Source organism: Telmatherina bonti (genome assembly GCF_933228915.1).
Source record: "Telmatherina bonti genome assembly, chromosome: 21".
Classification (NCBI taxonomy): domain Eukaryota; kingdom Metazoa; phylum Chordata; class Actinopteri; order Atheriniformes; family Telmatherinidae; genus Telmatherina; species Telmatherina bonti.
Genome location: NC_136630.1, coordinates 278991 through 293956, shown reverse-complemented (window position 1 = coordinate 293956; position 14966 = coordinate 278991). Strand labels below are relative to the sequence as shown.

The 14966-nt window shown below is 58.1% G+C and overlaps 1 protein-coding gene across 1 annotated transcript in view; it reads right to left on the bottom strand.

Annotated features, from left to right (window-relative positions):
* abca5 (ATP-binding cassette, sub-family A (ABC1), member 5) overlaps positions 1-14966 on the bottom strand; it is a 128405-nt gene that overhangs the window by 55098 nt on the left and 58341 nt on the right. The window contains exons 10-14 of the mRNA XM_079260688.1: positions 10037-10095; positions 2345-2631; positions 464-583; positions 251-389; positions 1-91 (exon numbers count right to left, since the gene is read on the bottom strand). Of these exons, the coding sequence (XP_079116814.1) occupies positions 1-91; positions 251-389; positions 464-583; positions 2345-2631; positions 10037-10095 (696 nt within the window). The remainder of the gene's footprint in view (positions 92-250; positions 390-463; positions 584-2344; positions 2632-10036; positions 10096-14966) is intronic.

Sequence of the window (14966 nt, the reverse complement as noted above, 5' to 3'; positions counted from 1 at the left end):
CTCAGGTGATATCCAACCCCACACTTGGTCTTGAGGTAGAGGGAGGAGCCGACACACCTGAGCTGCCCCTGTGAAATCACAGCTTTCCGATCTGGAGGGGAGAAGTTTCCTCTTTTATCTCATTCCCAGAAGATCAGATCAATAAAACTAAACGAAGATCTTCCAGATAAAAACTAAATCCATCAAACTGTTGAAAAAGAAGAAATGAATGAAATCATGCAGCTTTCTTTCTGCTGTTGGGACGACGTACCGGCGAGGATGTCCGCCTCGTCCATGTAGTGCGTGCTGAGCACCACGACCCGCCCGGCCCGCCGGCTCTTCAGCAGAGACCAGATCTGGTGTCTGGAGCAGGGGTCCATGCCGGCTGTCGGCTCGTCCAGCAGGAGAACCTGACGGGAACGGATCACATCACCCATCCAGACACCTTCACACACACGGAACCAGCCTGCAGGCCAGACGGTACCTTGGGATCCCCCAGAATGGCGATGCCCACAGACAGCTTTCTCTTCTGACCGCCGCTCAGGTTCTTCGCCGGCGCCGTCATGATCTTCTCCAGGTCCAGATCCTTCAGCACCTTCAGGACCTGTCGGAGAACCACATCAGCTGGTCAGGACTGTTCCTGGAGCTTTCCCCCCCACAGGACCTACACAGAACCTACAGAACCCAAACAGAACCCACGGAACCGACACAGAACCCACGGAACCGACACAGAACCCACACAGAACCCACAGAACCCACACAGAACCCACGGAACCGACACAGAACCCACACAGAACCCACGGAACCGACACAGAACCCACACAGAACCCACGGAACCCACAGAACCCACACAGAACCCACGGAACCGACACAGAACCCACACAGAACCCACGGAACCCACAGAACCCACACAGAACCCACACAGAACCCAGACAAAACCCACACAGAACCTACAGAACCCAAACAGAACCCACGGAACCGACACAGAACCCACGGAACCGACACAGAACCCACACAGAACCCACAGAACCCACACAGAACCCACGGAACCGACACAGAACCCACACAGAACCCACGGAACCGACACAGAACCCACACAGAACCCACGGAACCCACAGAACCCACACAGAACCCACGGAACCGACACAGAACCCACACAGAACCCACGGAACCCACAGAACCCACACAGAACCCACACAGAACCCAGACAAAACCCACACAGAACCCAGACAAAACCCACACAGAACCCACAGAACCCAGACAAAACCCACACAGAACCCAGACAAAACCCACACAGAACCCAGACAAAACCCACAGAACCCAGAAAAAACCCAGACAGAACACACAGAACCCACAGAACACAGACAGAACCCACGGAACCCAGACAGAACCGTGATACGAGCCTACCGGGGAAACTTCATATGAAAGAACTTGAGGAAGACATGAAAAGCAGGCCATGCGCCTAGTTTCCAGCGCACAGAGACCCACAGCGTAACTACGGCAACGTTCACACTACAGGCTGAAGTGACTTCAACGCGGTGTTTGAGCCCCGACGCGACCTGTAGCCGATCTCAACAGTCTGAACGACACAGACCCGATTGTTCCTAATGCGACCCAGGCTGCTTGGATATGTGCTCCTAAATCCGATACGTATCCGATCTTTTGCCATGCGACTTCAGTCTGAACGGTCAGGTCGCATTAATCCGACCGACGCGTCGCTGACACACGACAAACGTCATTATTCTGCGTTTGTTGTTTGAGAACTCTTATCTCATCACTCTCCCACCAATCCTGACTGCGACTCCGAACCCAAACGTTTCTCTCTACAGCTCCTCTAAAGGCCTCGACCAAAACGTCTTGTTTCCTCTTCTGTAAACGTCTCCCTAAAACGAACCCATTCACCATGTTGTGGCGACGGTTGGACAAAACGTTTAAAATAGCAAATGCTCTGCTGCCGTCCACATTTACTTCTGCAAACACAAACACGTCCCACACACGCTCCCTGCACGTCGCCGAGTCTTCTCCGCATACGGGACGCTTCTGGTGCGCATCAGGTTCATACAGGAGATCACCTACGGGTCTCATTTGATGGGAAATGGGAACGGACTTTCAAGACTTCACAGAAACATCGGATGTGAGCAGCGAGCCCTGCCGTCTGAACGTAGCTTAGACATCTGGAGAACGTTTCTAAAGCTAATCAAAGGAAAATATTTCTACTCAGGAAACTCGATAACATGATCGACATACTCGTCTAACAGAGCCTCTTTCTGGACACGGTGAAAGGCATGATGTGCCAGAGTTACCACGGCAACGGCTAGGGAGACATACGGTGTATTTAAAAGAAAGGGTGAGTTCCCTGCATCACCTCCGCATCGACGTCTGCTGCTGGGATCCCTTTGATGGCAGCGAATATCCTGAGATGTTCCTCCACAGTCAGCACGTCGAAGATGATGTTGAACTGAGGACAGATTCCCACCAGCTGCTTCATCTCCGATGCGTCTGCAATCTCTGCAACGGGGGAGCCGTAGATGCTGGCCGAGCCGCCGGTGGGGGGGCCGATGCCACAGAGGATTTTCATCAGGGTGGACTTTCCAGCCCCGCTGTGTCCCAGCAGAGCCGTAATCTGTCCCTCATAGATGTCAAAAGTCAGTCCTGAGACATGCAGGAAAACAACAACATCATGTCAATCCAGGATAAAAGTCAGGGACGTCTCAGAGACCTGCAGACCTGTTCAGCATGTGTCCTACAGGGACGTCTCAGAGACCTGCAGACCTGTTCATCATGTGTCTTACAGGGACGTCTCAGAGACCTGCAGACCTGTTAATCATGTGTCCTACAGGGACGTCTCAGAGACCTGCAGACCTGTTCATCATGTGTCCTACAGGGACGTCTCAGAGACCTGAAGACCTGTTCATCATGTGTCCTACAGGGACGTCTCAGAGACCTGCAGACCTGTTCATCATGTGTCTTACAGGGACGTCTCAGAGACCTGCAGACCTGTTCATCATGTGTCTTACAGGGACGTCTCAGAGACCTGCAGACCTGTTCATCATGTGTCCTACAGGGACGTCTCAGAGACCTGCAGACCTGTTCATCATGTGTCCTACAGGGACGTCTCAGAGACCTGCAGACCTGTTCATCATGTGTCTTACAGGGACGTCTCAGAGACCTGCAGACCTGTTCATCATGTGTCTTACAGGGACGTCTCAGAGACCTGCAGACCTGTTCATCATGTGTCCTACAGGGACGTCTCAGAGACCTGCAGACCTGTTCATCATGTGTCTTACAGGGACGTCTCAGAGACCTGCAGACCTGTTCATCATGTGTCCTACAGGGACGTCTCAGAGACCTGCAGACCTGTTCATCATGTGTCCTACAGGGACGTCTCAGAGACCTGCAGACCTGTTCATCATGTGTCCTACAGGGACGTCTCAGAGACCTGCAGACCTGTTCATCGTGTGTCCTACAGGGACGTCTCAGAGACCTGCAGACCTGTTCATCGTGTGTCCTACAGGGACGTCTCAGAGACCTGCAGACCTGTTCATCGTGTGTCCTACAGGGACGTCTCAGAGACCTGCAGACCTGTTCATCGTGTGTCCTACAGGGACGTCTCAGAGACCTGCAGACCTGTTCATCATGTGTCCTACAGGGACGTCTCAGAGACCTGCAGACCTGTTCATCATGTGTCCTACAGGGACGTCTCAGAGACCTGCAGACCTGTTCATCGTGTGTCCTACAGGGACGTCTCAGAGACCTGCAGACCTGTTCATCGTGTGTCCTACAGGGACGTCTCAGAGACCTGCAGACCTGTTCATCATGTGTCCTACAGGGACGTCTCAGAGACCTGCAGACCTGTTCATCGTGTGTCTTACAGGGACGTCTCAGAGACCTGCAGACCTGTTCATCGTGTGTCCTACAGGGACGTCTCAGAGACCTGGAGACCTGTTCATCGTGTGTCCTACAGGGACGTCTCAGAGACCTGCAGACCTGTTCATCATGTGTCCTACAGGGACGTCTCAGAGACCTGGAGACCTGTTCATCGTGTGTCCTACAGGGACGTCTCAGAGACCTGCAGACCTGTTCATCGTGTGTCTTACAGGGACGTCTCAGAGACCTGCAGACCTGTTCATCGTGTGTCCTACAGGGACGTCTCAGAGACCTGCAGACCTGTTCATCATGTGTCTTACAGGGACGTCTCAGAGACCTGCAGACCTGTTCATCATGTGTCCTACAGGGACGTCTCAGAGACCTGCAGACCTGTTCATCATGTGTCCTACAGGGACGTCTCAGAGACCTGCAGACCTGTTCATCATGTGTCCTACAGGGACGTCTCAGAGACCTGCAGACCTGTTCATCGTGTCTCCTACAGGGACGTCTCAGAGACCTGCAGACCTGTTCATCATGTGTCCTACAGGGACGTCTCAGAGACCTGCAGACCTGTTCATCATGTGTCCTACAGGGACGTCTCAGAGACCTGAAGACCTGTTCATCATGTGTCTTACAGGGACGTCTCAGAGACCTGCAGACCTGTTCATCATGTGTCCTACAGGGACGTCTCAGAGACCTGCAGACCTGTTCATCATGTGTCTTACAGGGACGTCTCAGAGACCTGCAGACCTGTTCATCATGTGTCCTACAGGGACGTCTCAGAGACCTGCAGACCTGTTCATCATGTGTCTTACAGGGACGTCTGAGAGACCTGCAGACCTGTTCATCATGTGTCTTACAGGGACGTCTCAGAGACCTGCAGACCTGTTCATCATGTGTCCTACAGGGACGTCTCAGAGACCTGGAGACCTGTTCATCGTGTGTCCTACAGGGACGTCTCAGAGACCTGCAGACCTGTTCATCATGTCTCCTACAGGGACGTCTCAGAGACCTGAAGACCTGTTCATCATGTGTCCTACAGGGACGTCTCAGAGACCTGCAGACCTGTTCATCATGTGTCTTACAGGGACGTCTCAGAGACCTGCAGACCTGTTCATCATGTGTCTTACAGGGACGTCTGAGAGACCTGCAGACCTGTTCATCATGTGTCCTACAGGGAAGTCTGAGAGACCTGCAGACCTGTTCATCATGTGTCTTACAGGGACGTCTCAGAGACCTGCAGACCTGTTCATCATGTGTCCTACAGGGACGTCTCAGAGACCTGCAGACCTGTTCATCATGTGTCCTACAGGGACGTCTCAGAGACCTGCAGACCTGTTCATCATGTGTCTTACAGGGACGTCTCAGAGACCTGCAGACCTGTTCATCATGTGTCTTACAGGGACGTCTCAGAGACCTGCAGACCTGTTCATCATGTGTCCTACAGGGACGTCTCAGAGACCTGCAGACCTGTTCATCGTGTGTCCTACAGGGACGTCTCAGAGACCTGGAGACCTGTTCATCGTGTGTCCTACAGGGACGTCTCAGAGACCTGCAGACCTGTTCATCATGTGTCCTACAGGGACGTCTCAGAGACCTGCAGACCTGTTCATCATGTCTCCTACAGGGACGTCTCAGAGACCTGCAGACCTGTTCATCGTGTGTCCTACAGGGACGTCTCAGAGACCTGCAGACCTGTTCATCATGTGTCTTACAGGGACGTCTCAGAGACCTGCAGACCTGTTCATCATGTGTCTTACAGGGACGTCTCAGAGACCTGCAGACCTGTTCATCATGTGTCCTACAGGGACGTCTCAGAGACCTGCAGACCTGTTCATCATGTGTCCTACAGGGACGTCTGAGAGACCTGCAGACCTGTCCTACAGGGACGTCTCAGAGACCTGCATGTGTCCTACAGGGACGTCTCAGAGACCTGCAGACCTGTTCATCATGTGTCCTACAGGGACGTCTCAGAGACCTGCAGACCTGTTCATCATGTGTCCTACAGGGACGTCTCAGAGACCTGCAGACCTGTTCATCATGTGTCCTACAGGGACGTCTCAGAGACCTGCAGACCTGTTCATCGTGTGTCCTACAGGGACGTCTTAGAGACCTGCAGACCTGTTCATCGTGTGTCTTACAGGGACGTCTCAGAGACCTGCAGACCTGTTCATCATGTGTCCTACAGGGACGTCTCAGAGACCTGCAGACCTGTTCATCGTGTGTCCTACAGGGACGTCTCAGAGACCTGCAGACCTGTTCATCATGTGTCCTACAGGGACGTCTCAGAGACCTGCAGACCTGTTCATCGTGTGTCCTACAGGGACGTCTTAGAGACCTGCAGACCTGTTCATCGTGTGTCTTACAGGGACGTCTCAGAGACCTGCAGACCTGTTCATCGTGTGTCCTACAGGGACGTCTCAGAGACCTGCAGACCTGTTCATCGTGTGTCTTACAGGGACGTCTCAGAGACCTGCAGACCTGTTCATCATGTGTCTTACAGGGACGTCTCAGAGACCTGCAGACCTGTTCATCATGTGTCCTACAGGGACGTCTCAGAGACCTGCAGACCTGTTCATCATGTGTCCTACAGGGACGTCTCAGAGACCTGCAGACCTGTTCATCATGTGTCCTACAGGGACGTCTCAGAGACCTGCAGACCTGTTCATCATGTGTCCTACAGGGACGTCTCAGAGACCTGGAGACCTGTTCATCATGTGTCCTACAGGGACGTCTCAGAGACCTGCAGACCTGTTCATCATGTGTCCTACAGGGACGTCTCAGAGACCTGCAGACCTGTTCATCATGTGTCTTACAGGGACGTCTCAGAGACCTGCAGACCTGTTCATCATGTGTCCTACAGGGACGTCTCAGAGACCTGCAGACCTGTTCATCATGTGTCCTACAGGGACGTCTCAGAGACCTGCAGACCTGTTCATCATGTGTCCTACAGGGACGTCTCAGAGACCTGCAGACCTGTTCATCATGTGTCCTACAGGGACGTCTCAGAGACCTGCAGACCTGTTCATCATGTGTCTTACAGGGACGTCTCAGAGACCTGGAGACCTGTTCATCGTGTGTCCTACAGGGACGTCTCAGAGACCTGCAGACCTGTTCATCGTGTGTCCTACAGGGACGTCTCAGAGACCTGCAGACCTGTTCATCATGTGTCCTACAGGGACGTCTCAGAGACCTGCAGACCTGTTCATCATGTGTCCTACAGGGACGTCTCAGAGACCTGCAGACCTGTTCATCATGTGTCTTACAGGGATGTCTCAGAGACCTGCAGACCTGTTCATCATGTGTCTTACAGGGACGTCTCAGAGACCTGCAGACCTGTTCATCATGTGTCTTACAGGGACGTCTCAGAGACCTGCAGACCTGTTCATCATGTGTCTTACAGGGACGTCTCAGAGACCTGCAGACCTGTTCATCATGTGTCTTACAGGGACGTCTCAGAGACCTGAAGACCTGTTCATCATGTGTCTTACAGGGACGTCTCAGAGACCTGCAGACCTGTTCATCATGTGTCCTACAGGGACGTCTCAGAGACCTGCAGACCTGTTCATCATGTGTCCTACAGGGACGTCTCAGAGACCTGGAGACCTGTTCATCATGTGTCCTACAGGGACGTCTCAGAGACCTGCAGACCTGTTCATCATGTGTCTTACAGGGACGTCTCAGAGACCTGCAGACCTGTTCATCATGTGTCTTACAGGGACGTCTCAGAGACCTGCAGACCTGTTCATCATGTGTCTTACAGGGACGTCTCAGAGACCTGCAGACCTGTTCATCATGTGTCTTACAGGGACGTCTCAGAGACCTGCAGACCTGTTCATCATGTGTCTTACAGGGACGTCTCAGAGACCTGCAGACCTGTTCATCATGTGTCTTACAGGGACGTCTCAGAGACCTGCAGACCTGTTCATCATGTGTCTTACAGGGACGTCTCAGAGACCTGCAGACCTGTTCATCATGTGTCTTACAGGGACGTCTCAGAGACCTGCAGACCTGTTCATCATGTGTCCTACAGGGACGTCTCAGAGACCTGCAGACCTGTTCATCATGTGTCTTACAGGGACGTCTCAGAGACCTGCAGACCTGTTCATCATGTGTCCTACAGGGACGTCTCAGAGACCTGCAGACCTGTTCATCATGTCTCCTACAGGGACGTCTCAGAGACCTGCAGACCTGTTCATCATGTGTCCTACAGGGACGTCTCAGAGACCTGCAGACCTGTTCATCATGTGTCTTACAGGGACGTCTCAGAGACCTGCAGACCTGTTCATCATGTGTCCTACAGGGACGTCTCAGAGACCTGCAGACCTGTTCATCATGTGTCCTACAGGGACGTCTGAGAGACCTGCAGACCTGTTCATCATGTGTCTTACAGGGACGTCTGAGAGACCTGCAGACCTGTTCATCGTGTGTCCTACAGGGACGTCTCAGAGACCTGCAGACCTGTTCATCATGTGTCCTACAGGGACGTCTCAGAGACCTGCAGACCTGTTCATCGTGTGTCTTACAGGGACGTCTCAGAGACCTGCAGACCTGTTCATCGTGTGTCCTACAGGGATGTCTCAGAGACCTGCAGACCTGTTCATTATGTGTCTTACAGGGACGTCTCAGAGACCTGCAGACCTGTTCATCATGTGTCCTACAGGGACGTCTCAGAGACCTGCAGACCTGTTCATCATGTGTCCTACAGGGACGTCTCAGAGACCTGCAGACCTGTTCATCATGTGTCCTACAGGGACGTCTCAGAGACCTGCAGACCTGTTCATCATGTGTCTTACAGGGACGTCTCAGAGACCTGCAGACCTGTTCATCATGTGTCCTACAGGGACGTCTCAGAGACCTGCAGACCTGTTCATCATGTGTCTTACAGGGACGTCTGAGAGACCTGCAGACCTGTTCATCATGTGTCCTACAGGGACGTCTGAGAGACCTGCAGACCTGTTCATCATGTGTCCTACAGGGACGTCTCAGAGACCTGCAGACCTGTTCATCATGTGTCCTACAGGGACGTCTCAGAGACCTGCAGACCTGTTCATCATGTGTCTTACAGGGACGTCTCAGAGACCTGCAGACCTGTTCATCATGTGTCTTACAGGGACGTCTGAGAGACCTGCAGACCTGTTCATCATGTGTCCTACAGGGACGTCTCAGAGACCTGCAGACCTGTTCATCATGTGTCCTACAGGGACGTCTCAGAGACCTGCAGACCTGTTCATCATGTGTCCTACAGGGACGTCTCAGAGACCTGCAGACCTGTTCATCATGTGTCCTACAGGGACGTCTCAGAGACCTGCAGACCTGTTCATCATGTGTCTTACAGGGACGTCTCAGAGACCTGCAGACCTGTTCATCATGTGTCTTACAGGGACGTCTCAGAGACCTGGAGACCTGTTCATCATGTGTCTTACAGGGACGTCTGAGAGACCTGCAGACCTGTTCATCATGTGTCTTACAGGGACGTCTCAGAGACCTGCAGACCTGTTCATCATGTGTCTTACAGGGACGTCTCAGAGACCTGCAGACCTGTTCATCATGTGTCTTACAGGGACGTCTCAGAGACCTGCAGACCTGTTCATCATGTGTCTTACAGGGACGTCTCAGAGACCTGCAGACCTGTTCATCATGTGTCTTACAGGGACGTCTCAGAGACCTGCAGACCTGTTCATCATGTGTCTTACAGGGACGTCTCAGAGACCTGCAGACCTGTTCATCATGTGTCTTACAGGGACGTCTCAGAGACCTGCAGACCTGTTCATCATGTGTCCTACAGGGACGTCTCAGAGACCTGCAGACCTGTTCATCATGTGTCCTACAGGGACGTCTCAGAGACCTGCAGACCTGTTCATCATGTGTCTTACAGGGACGTCTCAGAGACCTGCAGACCTGTTCATCATGTGTCTTACAGCATGTTGTTGTCCAAACATGCTGTCCTACTGTCCATTCAGCGCTTCACTGAGACGTCTCTCAGACATTTCCATATTCTCTGACCCATCCAGCGATTGGTCAGTCAGCGGGCTTGAGGTGTCCTGCTGGTGACGGCGCTCTGAGACGGACTCTTCGCTGACGGTACGAGTCCGACACTTGATGAGGAACTTGAACGATGTTTTACCGTGTTTTCAGTTGTAAGAAGTTTGATGAATACGTGCGGCGAGGTGGAAGTCGTGCTACTCACCCCGCAGAGCCTCCACCACGCTGTCCTTGTCTTTGTACACTTTCCGGATGTTGTTGATGCTGTGGGACAGAAGAGACATGAGCCAACAGAAGCAGAGAGCCAAACCGTCTTTTAACGCTTTCATTCTTCTTCATGTCCAGCAGCACGAGGACACACGAGGAATGAAGCATTTCTTCTTCCAGACATCTAAGCCGTAGATTTTACCTCGACGTGACTCAGAAAGTTTCCTCAGAATGAACCGAACGAGGAAAGAAACAGATTTTCCTGGCAAATATTTTGATTCAATCTTTCCAATGAGAAGTTTTGTGAGAAATCATCACATGTAACCCTGAGCTGGTCCAACCAGGACGTTACATTCAGAGCCGAGCGGCTTGGCCAGGACAAACTGTCTTCATCCAGCTGGACATGAGACAGAAGTCCTGGCGTTGCCACCGGAGACACGATGAATCCACGTCTCTGCAGGAACTGCTGAGTCGCAGTTTAAAATGGATCCAACATTCTTGGTAGGTTTTACAGACGAGTCCACGTTGATCTGAAACCTGGACTAGAAGATGTGGACTCCTGTCAGTAACCTTTCACACGCTGGACACGTCCCCGTCCTCAGGCCTTACGTCCCGATGAGGACGTCTCAGTCCGCCAGGGTCCGTCGCACCACGTTTAATTTAAACCTCGTCTCCACCTCGTCCTCCACCTCGTCCTCCACCCCGTCCTCCCCTCCACCTCGTCCTCCCCTCCACCCCGTCCTCCACCTCGTCCTCCACCCCGTCCTCCCCTCCACCTCGTCCTCCACCTCGTCCTCCACCTCGTCCTCCACCCCGTCCTCCACCTCGTCCTCCACCCCGTCCTCCCCTCCACCTCGTCCTCCACCTCGTCCTCCACCCCGTCCTCCCCTCCACCTCGTCCTCCACCCCGTCCTCCACCCCGTCCTCCACCTCGTCCTCCACCTCGTCCTCCCCTCCACCCCGTCCTCCCCTCCACCTCGTCCTCCACCTCGTCCTCCCCTCCACCTCGTCCTCCACCTCGTCCTCCCCTCCACCTCGTCCTCCACCCCGTCCTCCCCTCCACCTCGTCCTCCACCTCGTCCTCCACCCCGTCCTCCCCTCCACCTCGTCCTCCACCCCGTCCTCCACCCCGTCCTCCACCTCGTCCTCCACCTCGTCCTCCCCTCCACCCCGTCCTCCCCTCCACCTCGTCCTCCACCTCGTCCTCCCCTCCACCTCGTCCTCCCCTCCACCTCGTCCTCCACCTCGTCCTCCCCTCCACCTCGTCCTCCACCTCGTCCTCCCCTCCACCTCGTCCTCCACCTCGTCCTCCCCTCCACCTCGTCCTCCACCTCGTCCTCCACCTCGTCCTCCCCTCCACCACGTCCTCCCCTCCACCTCGTCCTCCACCTCGTCCTCCCCTCCACCACGTCCTCCCCTCCACCTCGTCCTCCACCTCGTCCTCCCCTCCACCACGTCCTCCCCTCCACCACGTCCTCCCCTCCACCTCGTCCTCCACCTCGTCCTCCCCTCCACCTCGTCCTCCCCTCCACCTCGTCCTCCACCTCGTCCTCCCCTCCACCTCGTCCTCCACCTCGTCCTCCACCCCGTCCTCCCCTCCACCCCGTCCTCCACCTCGTCCTCCTCTCCACCTCGTCCTCCCCTCCACCCCGTCCTCCCCTCCACCCCGTCCTCCCCTCCACCTCGTCCTCCACCTCGTCCTCCCCTCCACCTCGTCCTCCCCTCCACCTCGTCCTCCCCTCCACCTCGTCCTCCACCTCGTCCTCCACCCCGTCCTCCCCTCCACCTCGTCCTCCCCTCCACCCCGTCCTCCCCTCCACCACGTCCTCCCCTCCACCTCGTCCTCCACCCCGTCCTCCCCTCCACCCCGTCCTCCCCTCCACCTCGTCCTCCTCTCCACCCCGTCCTCCTCTCCACCTCGTCCTCCCCTCCACCCCGTCCTCCCCTCCACCCCGTCCTCCTCTCCACCCCGTCCTCCCCTCCACCCCGTCCTCCCCTCCACCCCGTCCTCCCCGTCCTCCCCTCCACCCCGTCCTCCCCTCCACCCCGTCCTCCCCTCCACCCCGTCCTCCTCTCCACCTCGTCCTCCCCTCCACCCCGTCCTCCCCTCCACCCCGTCCTCCTCTCCACCTCGTCCTCCCCTCCACCCCGTCCTCCTCTCCACCCCGTCCTCCCCTCCACCCCGTCCTCCCCTCCACCACGTCCTCCTCTCCACCACGTCCTCCCCTCCACCTCGTCCTCCTCTCCACCCCGTCCTCCCCTCCACCTCGTCCTCCACCTCGTCCTCCTCTCCACCCCGTCCTCCCCTCCACCCCGTCCTCCCCTCCACCCCGTCCTCCTCTCCACCCCGTCCTCCTCTCCACCACGTCCTCCCCTCCACCCCGTCCTCCTCTCCACCACGTCCTCCCCTCCACCTCGTCCTCCTCTCCACCTCGTCCTCCCCTCCACCCCGTCCTCCCCTCCACCCCGTCCTCCCCTCCACCCCGTCCTCCTCTCCACCTCGTCCTCCTCTCCACCCCGTCCTCCCCTCCACCCCGTCCTCCTCTCCACCTCGTCCTCCCCTCCACCTCGTCCTCCTCTCCACCCCGTCCTCCTCTCCACCCCGTCCTCCCCGTCCTCCCCGTCCTCCTCTCCGCCCCGTCCTCCTCTCCGCCCCGTCCTCCCCTCCACCCCGTCCTCCCCTCCACCCCGTCCTCCTCTCCACCTCGTCCTCCCCTCCACCTCGTCCTCCTCTCCACCCCGTCCTCCCCGTCCTCCCCGTCCTCCTCTCCGCCCCGTCCTCCTCTCCACCTCGTCCTCCCCTCCACCCCGTCCTCCTCTCCACCCCGTCCTCCCCTCCACCCCGTCCTCCTCTCCACCTCGTCCTCCCCTCCACCCCGTCCTCCTCTCCACCCCGTCCTCCCCGTCCTCCCCGTCCTCCTCTCCGCCCCGTCCTCCTCTCCGCCCCGTCCTCCCCTCCACCCCGTCCTCCCCTCCACCCCGTCCTCCCCGTCCTCCTCTCCGCCTCGTCCTCCTCTCCGCCTCGTCCTCCTCTCCGCCCCGTCCTCCCCTCCACCCCGTCCTCCCCGTCCTCCCCGTCCTCCCCGTCCTCCCCGTCCTCCTCTCCGCCCCGTCCTCCTCTCCGCCCCGTCCTCCCCTCCACCCCGTCCTCCCCGTCCTCCTCTCCGCCTCGTCCTCCTCTCCACCTCGTCCTCCTCTCCACCCCGTCCTCCTCTCCACCCCGTCCTCCCCGTCCTCCCCGTCCTCCTCTCCGCCCCGTCCTCCTCTCCGCCCCGTCCTCCCCTCCGCCCCGTCCTCCCCTCCACCCCGTCCTCCCCGTCCTCCTCTCCGCCTCGTCCTCCTCTCCGCCTCGTCCTCCTCTCCGCCCCGTCCTCCCCTCCGCCCCGTCCTCCCCTCCGCCCCGTCCTCCCCTCCGCCCCGTCCTCCCCTCCACCCCGTCCTCCCCGTCCTCCCCTCCGCCCCGTCCTCCCCTCCACCCCGTCCTCCCCGTCCTCCCCTCCGCCCCGTCCTCCCCTCCGCCCCGTCCTCCCCTCCACCCCGTCCTCCCCGTCCTCCCCTCCGCCCCGTCCTCCACCTCGTCCTCCTCTCCACCCCGTCCTCCCCTCCACCTCGTCCTCCACCTCGTCCTCCCCTCCACCTCGTCCTCCCCTCCACCACGTCCTCCCCTCCACCTCGTCCTCCACCTCGTCCTCCCCTCCACCTCGTCCTCCCCTCCGCCCCGTCCTCCCCTCCACCTCGTCCTCCACCTCGTCCTCCCCTCCACCTCGTCCTCCCCTCCACCACGTCCTCCCCTCCACCTCGTCCTCCACCTCGTCCTCCTCTCCACCCCGTCCTCCCCTCCACCTCGTCCTCCACCTCGTCCTCCCCTCCACCTCGTCCTCCCCTCCACCACGTCCTCCCCTCCACCTCGTCCTCCCCTCCACCTCGTCCTCCCCTCCACCTCGTCCTCCCCTCCACCTCGTCCTCCACCTCGTCCTCCTCTCCACCTCGTCCTCCCCTCCACCCCGTCCTCCCCTCCACCCCGTCCTCCCCTCCACCTCGTCCTCCACCTCGTCCTCCCCTCCACCTCGTCCTCCCCTCCACCTCGTCCTCCCCTCCACCTCGTCCTCCACCTCGTCCTCCCCTCCACCTCGTCCTCCCCTCCACCTCGTCCTCCCCTCCACCTCGTCCTCCACCTCGTCCTCCCCTCCACCCCGTCCTCCCCTCCACCCCGTCCTCCCCTCCACCTCGTCCTCCACCTCGTCCTCCCCTCCACCTCGTCCTCCCCTCCACCTCGTCCTCCCCTCCACCTCGTCCTCCACCTCGTCCTCCACCCCGTCCTCCCCTCCACCTCGTCCTCCCCTCCACCCCGTCCTCCCCTCCACCTCGTCCTCCACCTCGTCCTCCTCTCCACCTCGTCCTCCCCTCCACCCCGTCCTCCCCTCCACCCCGTCCTCCCCTCCACCTCGTCCTCCACCTCGTCCTCCCCTCCACCTCGTCCTCCCCTCCACCTCGTCCTCCCCTCCACCACGTCCTCCCCTCCACCTCGTCCTCCCCTCCACCTCGTCCTCCACCCCGTCCTCCCCTCCACCTCGTCCTCCACCTCGTCCTCCCCTCCACCTCGTCCTCCCCTCCACCACGTCCTCCCCTCCACCTCGTCCTCCCCTCCACCACGTCCTCCCCTCCACCTCGTCCTCCCCTCCACCTCGTCCTCCACCTCGTCCTCCACCCCGTCCTCCCCTCCACCACGTCCTCCCCTCCACCTCGTCCTCCCCTCCACCTCGTCCTCCACCCCGTCCTCCCCTCCACCCCGTCCTCCCCTCCACCTCGTCCTCCTCTCCACCCCGTCCTCCTCTCCACCTCGTCCTCCCCTCCACCCCGTCCTCCCCTCCACCTCGTCCTCCCCTCCACCCCGTCCTCCTCTCCACCCCGTCCTCCCCTCCACCCCG